The sequence below is a fragment of the Solea senegalensis genome, linkage group LG19, assembly GCF_019176455.1.
Source record: "Solea senegalensis isolate Sse05_10M linkage group LG19, IFAPA_SoseM_1, whole genome shotgun sequence".
Lineage (NCBI taxonomy): Eukaryota > Metazoa > Chordata > Actinopteri > Pleuronectiformes > Soleidae > Solea > Solea senegalensis.
In genome coordinates, this window is record NC_058038.1 from 4,998,046 (window position 1) to 5,013,382 (window position 15,337).

At 43.6% G+C, this 15,337-nt stretch overlaps 1 protein-coding gene across 2 annotated transcripts in view; it reads left to right on the top strand.

Annotated features, from left to right (window-relative positions):
• Positions 1-12,924, top strand: part of olfm2a (olfactomedin 2a) — a 76,108-nt gene extending 63,184 nt beyond the window's left edge. For both annotated transcript variants that reach the window (XM_044051736.1, XM_044051735.1), the window contains exons 3-6: positions 2,074-2,229; positions 5,643-5,862; positions 6,876-6,982; positions 12,161-12,924. In XM_044051736.1, the coding sequence (XP_043907671.1) occupies positions 2,074-2,229; positions 5,643-5,862; positions 6,876-6,982; positions 12,161-12,835 (1,158 nt within the window). In that variant the 3' untranslated portion in view covers positions 12,836-12,924. The remainder of the gene's footprint in view (positions 1-2,073; positions 2,230-5,642; positions 5,863-6,875; positions 6,983-12,160) is intronic.
• The last annotated feature ends 2,413 nt before the right edge of the window (positions 12,925-15,337 follow it).

Below are 15,337 nucleotides of genomic sequence, written 5' to 3' on the forward strand. Positions count from 1 at the left end.
TGTTGTTGTTGCTGCAGTTATAGGAGTTGAGTTTGTGTGGGCTGTTGGACATACGTACGTACACGTGAGCCTCCTCCTCCTACGCATGTGTGCCTGCGTGTGTGTGTGTGTGTGTGTCATTTGTCAGCGCTCCGATGATTTCTGGCCAGTTCAGTTCACTTCAGTTCAGCGTGCAGGAGGACGAGGGGGCGTAAGCAACAGTAGGCTGGTTATGCAGCAGCAGAGTGGGCCGTCAAAGAGTGAGCACAAACTGAGAAGTGCGACTCGGTAAACACCTACATGACACGATGTTTGCTCCTCCACATGATTCTATTCTCCTCGCCTCGCATTTTATAAATCTATCTGTTAACGCGCGTGCATTACGGCTGCTGGAGAGCTGCTATCATTCTGATCACGATCTGCAGAAGGATATTTATACCCCAACTTAAGTGGAACTGGACTTTTACTGCATAATATATGAATGTGTTGTACTTTCTATATAAAATACTGATAAATTCTGGCAGCCGTGCTGTCTTATCATCCTCCTCACTTTTTTTATCTGGGTTATTCTTGCCCTTTTTCTTTTTGCTCCTTTCGACTGTGCCTATTTATCTTCTTTTTGTTTATATAATGTTTAATAAATGACTCAGTATAAAAACTCTGCTTTGTGTAGTTGCTCAAACCTTCACCTATTCATTACAGTTCAATGGAAATTAGTGCAAAAAATAAAACAAACAGCTGAATTTAATTTGCAGGAAAAACAATGGGGAAATGAAAGAGAAGAAAAGCCTTAAGGGGATTGACGTTCTCTTTATCCAGTTATTCCTGTGGAGCTACAACACCTCCCAGCATGCACTGGGTGAAAGACATGGGATCATAGATGTCAACAGTTTTCATTATCTGCCATAATAATGTAAAAAACCAAGGTCAGCGCATCACAATAACAGAGCGATGTCAAAGAGACGTAACAAACCGCCCACAATCACACTTTTAAACCCTGGAAACTTGGGTCTGAGAATTATTGTCTACACAGTCTTTCACCTTTGACTTTTTTTTCTCATTTTCACAACATTTATTTTTTTGCTCCAATGAAAATGTTTTATGGTTGCGATTAATTGTGTCGCTGGTCGGGCCTGAAAAGTCAAAAGGAGAAACTGAAGGATTGGAAAGTGTACGGTCACTGTTATGCTCTATTTGACATGTGCAGTTTGTGTGAAGGACAAAAACCTGCAACTGTGGACACTTCAGTTAATTGTCCTATTCATTTGACCTGCACACTGGTGTCTGGGAGTTGAACCCAAAAGGGACCTCATGAGGTCAAAGTATGAAAGTTTATTTCATTATCTTCTTAATCTACAGTACAGCCTTTTGAAAAATAGCAACGTTGTCCACCCTGGTTTTTAGTTAAACCAAGAATCTAAAACCATTGATTGTAACCTCACAATCAAAGACGACTGACTCCTATTTTTGGAGTTCTGCCTCCTGATTGGATAAAGTCCTGAAATACTGGAAAAAGTGTCTCAATCAGAGACCTGAGACTGTGAGACTCCATCTTGTCCCTCATTTTTTCCTTTCACCGCAACCTGTCTAGGCAGATGGCTGCACATCTTTGAGCCTGGTTCTGTCAGAGATTTCTTCTTCTGTTAAAAGGGATTTTTTTTCTCTCCACTGATGCCTAGTGAATTGAATTGAATTGAATTTAATATAATTTAATGACAATAAGCAAAATCTCTGAAAATATGGAGCTATTTATTATGTATTTCCAGGGATAGCAGCTTTAAATGTGTAGTCTGTCATTTTTAAATACATGTCTGTTACATTCAAATCAGTTGGAATTGGCAGACGATGACGAGAAGTGCCCACAAAAGGTTATAGACATAGAATCTACTGCTATAAACACAGGAGTTTAGCAGTTTTTCCTCAGTGTTTTGATAATTATTTAGAATTCCTCAGGCAGCGTTGAGTTCTTTCTGTCAAGGACTTTCTGAATGATAAAATTCAACGTTGGGTTCTGCCCTGATGTCACGACAGAGCCACGTGTGTGGTAAAGGACTGGATTAACACGACACATTTCTGTGTTTATGGCCTTTGCAGGTTCAGAACATAAGTCAGTCAATGGAGGTGCTGGACCTGCGGACGTACAGAGACCTACAGTACGTGAGGAACACCGAGAGTCTAATGAAAGTGGTGGACGGAAAGCTGAAGGTGGCCTCTGAAAATCCCCGCAGTCTCAATCCAAAGGGTTTTCAGGTAATTGACTATCTGTCACCTCCTCCACTGTGTGTGTGTGTGTGTTTGAAGTAAAGGCATATACTATTAGATGTGTGCACACAAACTTTGCCAAATGCACTGTAATCTCTTTCGCTCTTCACAGACAATAAAATTTTGTGGCTTGATAGAGTGTCGCATAAGCATCGGTACACAAATTCAATCCCCGCGTTGTTGAGTCATGCGCAGAGGAAGTTTGAGCAAATCCACACACTCCTGAATTATTAAACCTCCAGACCTGGGAGTGCTCTTCTCTACGCTCCTCACTCTACGTCCTCTACGCTCTCTCTCCTCACTCAGCCTCAGCCTCCCCATATACTTAACATTCTGCAGTCTGCTTTTAGATAGCAGGCACATATATTCACGTTTATCGCTGCCTTATCTCTCTACAAGCTAAGACTCAGCTGCCATTATCAGCGGGCCTTTTTGTCTTCCTGTCAGCGGCCTGTCCTGCCCAGACTTCCTGTGTATATCTCACACTTTTACTGATATTAGATGGACCATAAAATAGTTTGATTAAAAGATGCTTTGATAAATGTAAAGTGTGCTTTACCACAGAGAAGCCAAGGAGACAGGCATGAATTGCCGTGTTTTGCTTTCACCGTGTTTTATGAACGCCATTCCGATGGAGGTAATGAAGAGGTGGATGAAATTAGCCAATTCATCAGTAAAGCCTGCAACACCTAAAATATGCAGAACGGTAAGCATTCTATCTCCGGACTTGTCTGAATGCAAATCCACAATCCAATAAAAAAAAGGAAAAAAAAAAAAAAGCAGGATTTGACCAGAGCAGGTTGGCTGATGAATGTGCGCAGCTCAAAGTTGCCAATGGCAGAGCGCGGGAGATTAACGAGAGCGAATTTTCACGGCTTGAAAAGGGGGGAAAATGAGATTTATGATGTGGCGCCATGGGGCTGAGAGCTGCTCCATCACCAGATTTACGATAAACCTTAACAAGGAGGAAACAGCCCCTCCTGTGGTGGCCACACTTTATGGATACGCCTTTTTTCCCTCGCTCTCTCAAGCCCTCTCTACCTTCCACGCAGGCAGCCTGGCTCTCCTGCTGCTCCCTGCTCTCCTACCTTAGAACACACTGTTCATTGCACTTCCAAAAACATATGATGAGTCACGCGTTAAGTTTAGCACCACCATCTTCCCCTGTGCAATTTTGTGGCAGTTAAATCCGCACAAAGGATCCTCTGGTGAAAGTAAACTTCAGGTTGTACAAAGAAGCGTGCGACTTCATCGGCAAAGCAGTTATCGTGCTGATGAAGTGCTAAAGCTGAGAAACGGCCACTTCTTTTTGCTTAAATCTATCAATAGGATGTTTAAAAAAATGTCTAATTTGACAGTGTAATTATCCCACGTGTCCCATCCAAGAGGCTTCTTCAGTTCTGGACAAAAACAGTCGCTAGTGACTCACTTCATTTGGAGAACTGTGATCTGGATGAATGAAAATCTACACAGACATGTAATGGGGGTAGAAATAATTTAGAAGCCCCCGCATTCACTAGGCTTTCACTTGGCAAACAGGACAAATGACTCAATTTACTACACAAGGTAACCGCGGTGTCCATTCCACAGCTAAAACTATGAAGAGATGAAGCACTCAGTTTCTATTGCCAGTGACGGCACAGACGAGACTGAATGGACGAAAACAACTTAACCTTGCAAGACAAAAGGAATACCGTTGATGGAGTAAAAGCTTTTGAAGGAGAGTGATCGACAAAGAGGCAAAACAGAAGTGAACCGCAACAGTGGTGCTTATTATGGCACGACATCAGCGCTGAGGAAAAGTACCTGTGTCCTTACTGGCATCTTACTCCTGCTGCAGGTTTAAGACAATGGCCAAACATAAATACACCAGGAACCACTGGGGACACACAGATGAAGGACATTCATTTTCAGCGCGAGTTTTCCAGGGCAATTGTGCTGTGAAACAAATCTGCTTTTTACTTCTATCCCCTCACTCTTATTGTGCAAAAACTGCAGCGACCCAAGTGCTTTTAAATGTATTACATTCTGTATTCAATGCTCATCTGTCATGGATTACTTAAAAAAAATGGATATGTTGTAAAGATCGATAAGTTAAACCCCCGGCACTACTGGTAATCACGGGTAAATTGCAACATGATAACACGTACCATGTAATACGTGGCTCAATAGTCAATATTGTCATGACTGGAGGATATTTTTATTGGTACCGTTAACCTTTATCTTGACAACAATAGGTTTTTACTGTCAAGTGATCGTCATGTGCAGATTCCTCATTGGAATATTTTACTTTGCACACACTTTGCACACACTGTACTTTTATATTTTGTTGTGTCTCATTAAGTGTTAAGTCTCTTGTTGTGTCTTATTTAAATGCCTTTCGTCATGTCTATTTAAATGTCAAGTCCTTCGCTATTTCCGTTATTTTTGCTATTTTACTGTGTACCTCAAGCCGGGAGTCTCTGCAAAAATTTCATTATGTCCTCATAATGACAATAAAAACTTCTTGAATCTTGAATCTTGGAAAGCCTTGATCCATCCATCGAACTCAATGACTAGACTGTAGAAGTAGTTACAGAAGTCGTTCAAGTCGATCGAGAAGTGGTAGCTAACAAGTTGTAGAGGATTAAACAATAGCAAAAAAATTGTTTCGTAGCTTTAGAAATAGAAGCCCTGTGTTACACTTTTCATGTACATGTGCCTGCAGAGGTCTGCTAATTCAACTACTATGACATCTTCATAGTAGACTTCTCTCCTTTTATTTTATCCTTTATTTAGACACTGAAGGTCCCACTGAGACACAAGATCTCGTCTTCCAGGGAGTTCCTGGTCAAGATAGCAGCACAAATAGTGACAAAACTGTTTCAGATAAAAAACCCACGACAGACTATAAAAGCTAAAGGGAAGTAGTTTAAGGAGAGTAAAAAAGGAAAGATAATACATAATACAGGACATACCAACAAGATCCTTCAAAAAGACCTACAGTATATCTCCAACTGTGCATGCCAAGTGTAGTTCATTTCACTTCGGCCTCAACGATCCTGCTGTCAACTTCTTCTTCCGCCTCACCCTCATTCATGTGTTCATGTTTTTCTTTGCGTCACATTGACTGAAAATATATTTAGAGCAGTGCATTTTTCAAATTAAAATATTGATATGTGGTGCCAGGGTATCAGCAATCATATATCATGTGTCAGGATGAGGATATAAAACAAGCTCCCGAGGAGCGAGATGAGCTATGAAACTGAAACAACGAGTGGAGATTGAAGGCACCCAGAGTCACACGGCGGTCGACCTCACCCTCATCGTGTCCTCTTTATTCTCTCAGGGTTTCATTTTCTCTCCTTATTCCCCTTTTGCTTCTCCTCATCTGCCTCCTTTGCATTGTCTACCACCCTCAGGAGTTGAAAGACAAGGTCACCCAACTGCTCCCCCTGCTGCCGGTGCTGGAGCAGTACAAAGCGGACGCAAAGATGATCCTGCGTCTGCGGGAGGAGGTGAGGAACCTGTCGGTGGTGCTGATGGCCATCCAAGAAGAGATGGGAGCCTACGACTACGAGGAGCTGCGGCAGAGAGTCCTACTCCTGGAGACCAGGCTTCACTCCTGCATGCAGAAACTAGGTATAACATTTATGCAAATGCTTGTAGGTGGGCGGATGTGTGCGCTTTGAATGCTAAATGGGAAATGTATTATTTCCTGGCGGCACTTAAACAATTACATGCAGCACGTTCACAATCGGATGTCTGGCAACACGCACTGACTGAGATGAATTAATGATAACACGAGGATCATCGCCGATCAGAAACTCCACATCTCATCATAATATGTTCTAGGAATATGGAGTTATTGTGTAATATGTTGATTCTAACTGATGATTTTTACAAAAACGATTGCCTGGAACAGACTTAGCCTTCTGGTAATTAATGTTTTGGTGTCGTCTGTTACACTGGATGTAAAGAAATCACTCCATGCAAAATGATGGAATACTGTTCCACTCTCACGGCGGGCCAGTGGCTAGCACTGTTGCCTCACAGCAAGAAGTAAATATCAGGGAAGCCAGCTCACTAGATATTTTTTAAAAAAGACTTAAAACATCTTTCTACTCTAGCCTTCAACTATAGCTCCTCTTTATTCCACACTGTGTTGTATTTTACTGTTTTATTTGCATGTTTTGTTTTATTTCAAAGTTAAACCAAAGTTACTTTTTGACTTTAGACTTTTCATTTCATTCCATGTTGTGTTTTATTCTTGTATTTGCGTCTCTTTTCTTTTAACATTTTACTTGCCTTTTATTGTGAAGTAGTTTTTGGCGCAGTCCTTGTATGAAATTATTATATAACATGCAATACATTGCGTTTAATGAAGCACACGGAATATTCATATGTGAATAGAAACAACGCATACATCCATGTTAATAATCGTCAGTGTATTCGTTGGCTGATTTTCATCATGTTGACCGTCACCAGTAAATAATGATATTTGTTGAAAAGAAAACTAATAAAATAATAAGTACATAATAGAATAAGAGGTTAAAAAGTGTCTAAAACTGTTGAATGAAGATGAATGACATGTTTGTGATACACAGACTTGTCCACCATTTGACCTCCTTTTCCCTTCTTCTTGGACGTTGCAGGCTGCGGGAAGCTCACTGGAGTTAGCAATCCCATCACAGTGCGTGCGTCAGGGTCAAGGTTTGGCTCTTGGATGACGGACACTATGATCCCCAGTTCAGACAACAGAGTAAGTCTCTCTGTTTCCATTCTTATCCTCAACTCTCACATTTTTATTCTGTTATCCGCGGCTCAGTAAGAAGCAGCGGAGCGCTCATTAAAGGGGAGGGGCATATAAATGTTGTTTACATCATATCCTGACAAATTATGGGTTGATGTGCCAGCCAGGAAAGTCTCGCTGAGATTAAAAATCCATTTCACAAGATTAGACTAAGAGAGGCGGCGGCACATTTAACAGAGTTACAGACGGACAAATTACAAATGACAGTTCTGCTAACGTGACGTGTCATAAAATATCAATGTATTCATAAAAGGTGAAGAAGAGAGCGCAGGCAGGGTGAAGGGGGTGGAGTGGCGTGTCAGGGAGAAGGACGGCAGCAAAAAGTGAAAGGGAAGCTCGGTACAAGACGGAGAAGGAGAAAGGAGACGCTGGCTGGAGCTGAAGATGCTGAGAGGGACGGTTCAGGTCGAAGGGTTTTGAAATAAAGTAAGAAAGTCAAGGTTGAGAAGAAGAAGAAGAAGGAGAAGACCAAAGAAGGTTCTTTGACGTTGTGTAGGTGGACATGAGGACAGCTGGTGTACCACACGAGGACACAAGGGAGAGGACAAGATGGAGGCAGATGAGACGAAAGAGGAAACAAATAAAATATTCAAAAACAAATATAATAAAACTATCAAATTAGAGCAATTAGTAAATTGCATTGTTTCGATCCTGAACTCAGGACGCAGAGATACCTGAACAATTGACCATGCATGGACATCATTTCCTGACATAATATGACATAATACCATCATATCTTTGTTTACTCTTATACTCCATTTAGTTTGTCATGTGCATGATTCAGTGCTAAAGTCCATCTATGTATCATCTATGCATCCAATTGGGAATCATTTTCTGGTCAATATAAGCTTTAGATTGCAAACTCTCAAAAGTCTGCTTTTCAAACCATTTTCTTTTTGTTTTCTTTTGTTGTCCAAATCAGCTGACACAGGTTAATAATCTCCGCGGTCATTTCCCCACCACTGTGACTCATCGAGTTATTTTCTGGGGTGAAAACAACACCCTGCTCCCGGCTGAGCCGCCGCGCCCGGCTCACAAACACACAGAATCAAGCATAAGACGCAAAGTCACTGCCACAGAGACGCTGAACTCTGCTCGTAGAAGAGAAGAAGCAACAGCAACGCCACCGTGACGGAGGAGAAGAGAGATGGGGATGCAGAGGCTGAGTCACTGATGGATAGCATCCCTCTCCTTCTTCCTCCGTCATCGCAACGCCGCCGCTGATTAATCACCTCGTCATCAGCCGAGAGATAAACGAGTTGTGCTAACGGGTAAAGTTTTCAAAAAATCATCAAGGTAAATTACCAGGACTTTGCCCGCGATCCTCTGGACTGTTTCCGGTGGACAGGCAGGAAAACACGCTGCAGGACGGTGGAGTGGAGGCTGGAACGAGTGGAGGAAGCAGCGGTGGAGTCGATAATCACCCAATCTGTAAGGGAGAATGGAAACTGATGAGGTTCAAGAGGAGGGATGATGGAGGGATGATCTTTTTTTTCCCCCTTCTGGATCATAACAGGCTGAATAGACGCCGCTGACAGCAAAGGTCAATTTCCCCGAGATTGAAAGCCCTGATCTTTATCCTTAATCACTTGATTTGCTCAGATCACATCGGAGTATAATAACCCGATACATCAGCAATCTCACATCAACACCTGCACCCATCATCATAATCATATTTGGGGAAAAGCTGAGCCAAATGGACGATCTATATTAAAAAAAGAATGTGTTATAGCTTTGGCCCGGCTCAGCTCTCTGGAGTCGTTGAGCAGGCAGAGGAGAAAACAATGCTTGACGCTACATAATCCGCTCTTCTCCATAATTCAGCCGCTGTGGCAGCGACTCCCTCCTCCCCATGTGTTCCTCCTTTCTTCCCAGTCGAGCTCCTATTCAAGGTTTTTACACCCGCGATGGAGCCAACAGAGAACAACGCAGTCTCCTTCTCTATTATGCTTCGTCAGGAATGTGATTTCTAAAACAAACATTATTATGTACATGTCTACAGAAAGGCCGGGGGCCACACGGCGGAGCAGTGGCAAGCACAGTTGTCACCAGTTGGAATCCTGGTTCGACCGATGGCCTTTCTGTGTGGAGTTCTGTGCATGTTCTCCCCGTGTTTGTGTGTGTGTTTTCTCCTGCCGTCCAAAAACATGCACATTCGGCGTTTCGCCCCATGTCAGCTGGGCTTGGCTGCAGCCTCCCTTCGGCCCTCATGTTTAGGCTAAAGTGCTAGATAATGAGTGAACGAGTGCATGGCGGGGTTTGTGTGTGCAGCGCTGTTTGGCTGCCTCTCATTTCTTCTGTTTTACATGAGCTTTGCTGTTAAAAATCATAAAAATGCAGTTAAAAAAAACTGTTGAAATTGCAGAATAGGCTTTTAACCCTTTAACACCATAACATAACCCATAAAATGGGCCCATTTTTCCACAATAACTTTCAATATCTGGCAGTTATTTACAATTCATGTTAAAATAGTGTACTAGCCATTTAAAATGAAGAAAAACTAAAGGTTTTATTTAATTAAACACGGTAGTTGTACACAAACACCAGATTGTGTGTGAAATTTGAACACATTTTACGTAAGATTTGTTTAAGTTGTTGTCTCAAAATGGAAACTATGTATACAGGTGTTTTCCCAGCTCTCGCCTCTCTCTCCTGACAAAGACGCTGATTCGCCAGCTTCCTGTAGCAGTGCGAGTTAAATTACCACACACGCAACCCCTGAGCTCTTAGAAACCGTTGGAATTTTTTCCGATCGCACAAACCATCGCGTAGTCACAGTAATGCAAAGTGCACGTCTGCAATGCACGTTTCCTTTAGGGAAACGTTGGCATCTATTGTGTTCACGTGTGATAAAGCAGCAGCTGTACAACCAGGATTTATGTGGTTGAAGGAATAAACACATGAGCACTGTGGGACCCCAGTTCCTTATGATTAGCCTCTGCTAAGGTAACTCTACAAAGTACTCTGGACGCTTCTCGGTGCTCAACTAAATACTTACAGTACTCTTCAGTATTGTTGAAGGAAAAAAAGAATGGACTCAGGGAACTGGAAAGTGCTTTTCCTCTGACACAGGAACAGGACGTGTTTTGTTTGTGACACATAAACTGAAACGGAGGTGAAAAATCACTTTCACCGTCTACCTCCCCGTGCCACATGTGCAGCCCGTGTGAAAAATAAGCGAGAGGTCTATTTCCAGAAGGAGGCGAGCGGCTCAGTGGTGTGAGACGCACTTTAGGCGATTCATGCGAGCGCGGTGGAACAACCTGGGGTCTGATGTTTGGCAGATGTCTCGGTGTCTCTCGCACGCCCAAACTCCTTCTCCTTGTAGGGTTAAGAATATTTTCTCAAATACACGATGCCACTTTTGTGATACATTTACAAAAGTGGCATCTATTTACTTTTGGCTTCTCACGTTAGCAGTCGCCACAGCTGATCATCTGCCTCCATCTTGTCCTCTCCCTTGCGTCCTCTTCGGTTACAACAACTGTCCTCATGTCCACAGTATCATGGACTTCAACATCCTGCATGTGACCAAACCATCTCAACCATAATCTCTAAACTGTTCTACCTCAGCTGTCCCTGGAATATGCTCATTTCTAATTCCATCCTGGATCTCAGCGTCTTCAGTTCCTGCCACCTCCAGCTGCAGCGCCTCCTGTCTTTTAGATGGTGCCACTGTCTCCATGTCAGACATCATAGCAGGTCTCACTGCGGCCATGCAGACCTTCCTTCTTCCTGTCAGCCCAGACGTACTGTTCCGTCTGCTGCAGATTGAGATTCCTATTCAGATTCTAAAGTTGAAGTTTATTTGTAATAAGAGAATAGAGTTTTCATTGTGTGGGAAAATATTCTTTGTCAGACGACAGATGAGAAAAAAACAAAAAGTCCTTCAGAGGAGCGGCTGCTTAAAAATTCACCTTGATATGTTCTGGACAAAATAAATAGTGCAATTTAATTGGATCAATTAAAAGCTGAACTGTGCTTCGACAGAACCATTGAGGGAATGAGACGGAGGACGCAGCCAGAGAGGGGCCATGTCAGTGCGGACAGATCCGCTGAGAGTGCTTGAGGAAAAAGATAGAGCTGCTAAATGGATTGATTTTCTGTAAATGTGGACTGGAAGGGGCAGGGAGCACAGGCAGTGGTCGACTGCAAAGTACTGCCAGCATCGCCACTGTTTCACACACACACACACACGGAGGAGAGATCAATAGTTCAAGACATGCATTCAAATGTGCACAACTGTATGAAGACAAACAGAGAGTCGCATTGTTGCTCAGAGCTTTGCCACCAGCTACAGGGAAACCTTGTTCTTGTAGAGAGTCGTGCCATTTATAGCTCCTGCAACATCTCGAGCTTCTTATGAACGACTGCAGGGATCGTTCACATGCAGCGTCCTCTGCGCACACGATGCTTAGTTTGCATATGGAGACAAACAAAAGCTGTCTCGGGGCTTCCGTGTCAAAAATAGTAGTCTTGTTTCTGGTTTTGTCCGATAGCTTGAGATCAATGTGTATAATTTTGTCCCCATTTAGAGAAAAATAGAGGCGAAAGCATACGAGTGGACACCGGTGACGTCTCAGTTCCTGGTTGCAAAAACTGCAGAAACTCCGATTCACAATTGAATTTGTTTTTTCAACCAGAAGACTGCGTCTATTTTTAGAGCCACCATATGGTCACACCAGGATAAAAAGCTCTATCAGCACATCTTTTTATTCTTGGGCCAAAGAAGTTGGTCAAACTGGTCCTTGTCTACTCTAAAAGAACAAAGCTTTGAACCTCCCAGAATCTAAACAATCGCCTTGATGCCGTGACACATACGCCAGGCTTTGATGGAAATGTGCTTCTTAATTTTAACTTTGTTCCAGGTACCTCAGCAACTCCTACATTTGAGTTGCCAAGTAACAACTCTACTCTCCTTTCACTAATTTCTTCATGCATTTTTAAAGCTGCATATGAACAACCCCTTACTTTACTCAGGGCATTGCCACCAGCTCCAGCGAAACATTGATCTTGTGGAGAGTTGTGCCATTTATAGCACAACATTCTTCCTGTAACCTTTCCAGCTGCTCATTACTTACTCCAGCGTGTTCCTTTGTTCATTTCTCTTCCTTCTTCTTTCCACAGGTGTGGTCCATGGACGGTTACTTCAAGGGACGCCGGGTCCTGGAATACCGCACGATGAACGATTTCATGAAGGGCCAGAACTTTGTGCAGCACCTGCTGCCTCATCCGTGGGCAGGCACCGGTCACGTGGTCTACAACGGCTCGCTGTACTACAACAAGTACCAGAGCAACATCGTCATCAAGTACCACTTCCGTTCTCGGAGCGTGCTGGTGCAGCGCAGCCTGAGCGGCGCCGGCTACAACAACACCTTTCCCTACTCGTGGGGCGGCTCGTCCGACATCGACCTCATGGCGGATGAAAACGGCTTGTGGGCCGTTTATACCACCATCCCCAACGCTGGGAACATTGTCATCAGCCGCCTGGAGCCCCAGACCCTGGAAGTGCTGCAGACTTGGGACACGGGGTTTCCAAAGCGCAGTGCCGGGGAGTCTTTCATGATCTGCGGCACGCTTTACGTCACCAACTCCCACCTGGCAGGTGCCAAAATCTACTTTGCCTACTACACCAACACGTCGAGCTACGAGTACACAGACATCCCCTTTCACAATCAATACTCCCACATCTCCATGATGGACTACAACCCCAGGGAGCGGGTCCTTTACACCTGGAACAACGGACACCAGGTGCTCTACAATGTCACATTGTTCCAGGTTATTAAGACTTCTGGTGACTGAGAAGACTCAGACTGATCCACTCAAATAATGCTGTGATCATTGTTCAGGGGAGAGGGCGACCTGGGTGTCGGGTGGGTACTGTGGGAGGTGTGTGGGGTCATTGGGGGGTGGGGTTGGCGTGGGTGGTCGTGGGAGGAGGGGGTCAGGGCTTCAGTGTACGGGGCATAGAAATAGATTTTTTTAAAAAGAATTTCAATCTTCATCGAGTGCTATTATTTACATTGTCAAAATAGCAAAGATACAAAGACTGAGCGCTTCTCTGATTTCTTCTTTGTTTTCATTCTGTGGTGAGTAAGCATGGTTCCTTTTCTTTGTGATGAGAAATAAATATCAACCTTCACCATTTATGACGTGGTTTGTTTGTCACTTTCATTTGGAACTCATTCAAAACGTGACCTCATCGTAACCGGTTCACGTTTGAACTCAGGTGTTTTGAATCAGGCTTTGGCCCCTTATCTTTAACACCTCATAATCCCAAGACATTTTGGACAATCATCCGTCCTCACAACCACTTCCAACTGTGTCCTTTTTCCTTTTTTTTTAAATGACAAGATCTGAGGATGCATACAGAATGAATCTGAATTAAGCTCAATCTGGACATGACTGGATGACCAGCGGTGGATGTTAATCCCGTGAGTCTTAAAGCTTCGGTCTGTAAGTGTTGCACTGACTGACTGAACTTTGCCTAAACTTTTAAATGGCACGGACTGAATAACGTCCGTCCTGCCGAGCTACCAAATCAATCAGCGGCACATTCCGGTGTGTGAAGGTGCATCTGAGTGAAAAGACGAACGTGAACTTCAGGCGAGAGAAAGCGGTGAAGCTGCTCCGGCTCCGTGTACCTCAGAGAATCACAAACTGCTCCGAGTCCAACTGAGCTGGAGCGTAACATTGAGACGTTGGGTCATATTTTTCACAACTTAAACTTCATTTTTGCCATCAAAGAGAGAGAGAGAGAGAGAGAGAGAGAGAGAGAGAGAGAGAGAGAAATGCTCTGAGAAAAGGAAGTGTTGGGAAACCGGGAAGCAAATTTCAAGAAACTGCTAACTTTCAAAAGCTGCCTCCAGCACCAAGTGCCAGTGAAGTGCAGTGTTAGTCATAAACAGGTGCAGCAGCAGTCACTCCACACAGTCTGAATTATACTTTGTCTGTTTTGCACGAGCTCCTTCTCTGTCTCTTTTTGTGCAGACTGTATTTATCGATTGCTATGAAGACACAGTGGAGAGGACTGTGGGGAGGATTCTAACAAATTAAAATGGTTTCAGAAATGAATAACAGTCTCCAGCTTTGGCAAAGGCACAGCATTTCTGTTTTTTAAAGTTCCTTTATTTCTTTTGCGATGAAGGAAAACAACCGCCGGGGTATGAACAAATATAAGGATTCTAGTTGCTGTTTTTTCAGCGTTAAAGATGACATTTGGAAAAATTGGCACAATTTCAAAACAATGAACGTCCCAGAAATATCTCCCTGATAAGAGGTGGCTTTCACCGCCACCGGGAAAACATAATAAAGTGCGGCGACAGCATGTGAATACTGACGAGGCAATCTGTGAACCCGCGTTAAACTTTACAAACCTATGAAAAGGCTTCATCCAATTTCTCTGCAGCTAAAAAAGCCGGGGCGTTACAGCGCGCGTGTGTGTGTGTACAGAAACCGCGCATTCACTCACACAGATTTGAATTTAACTGAAGCGGCCACCTCTCATGTTCTGTTCTGCCAAGGTGAAGTGAAAGTGAAAGCACAACACGTAGAAAAGGCACAAACAGGGAGGGGGAGATTAAACGTACACAAGGAAATCTAAAGGAATTAACATCTGAGTCGAGAGAAATGAGCCGTCACAGTTATTGTCGCTCGTCAAACTCCAATCTGCTTTAATCCTGTTAGTCGCGCGGCTTTTTTTCCCCAGGTGCCTTCTGCAGGGGAAACGTAACTGACTCACTCTGAGTCAGTTACGTTTCCCCTTTTGAAAATAACCCACACATTCAACGCCGTCTTGAGGACAATTTGGCGACGAAGGACGACGGTGTCGTCGTGTTCGTCAGTTTCGTTTCAGGGGCTTCCATCTGCGGACGCCGCCATGGACACGGGAGGTGAAAATTAAAATGGAGGACCAGATTTCTTTTCCCAGGGAACCATGGCGAGCCTCCTCATCCTGGATGACCTTTCTGTCAATAAAGCGCCGCGCTGCTGAGGGGAACCCTGATGAGTTCACACACAGTGGAAGCTGACATTTAAAGCGCAGCTGCAACACACAACAATGCAGAGTCTCATCCTGAGATAGAGGAGCGGGAGGGAAAAGAATGAAAGATCTCTTTTATTCACCAAATTAAAGATTGCGCACATAAAAAAGGGGCGAGATGAAGCTCATTAAGTACGGTCATGAAACCAAGAGAAAGAAAACAAGCCAGACAATTAAAAGTAATACAAGTCAAATAAGGATTTAAGTTTGTTTTTTTCTCTCCTCCCTTACGTTATTTAGTGTAGTGATGTCGAAGGGGGCGT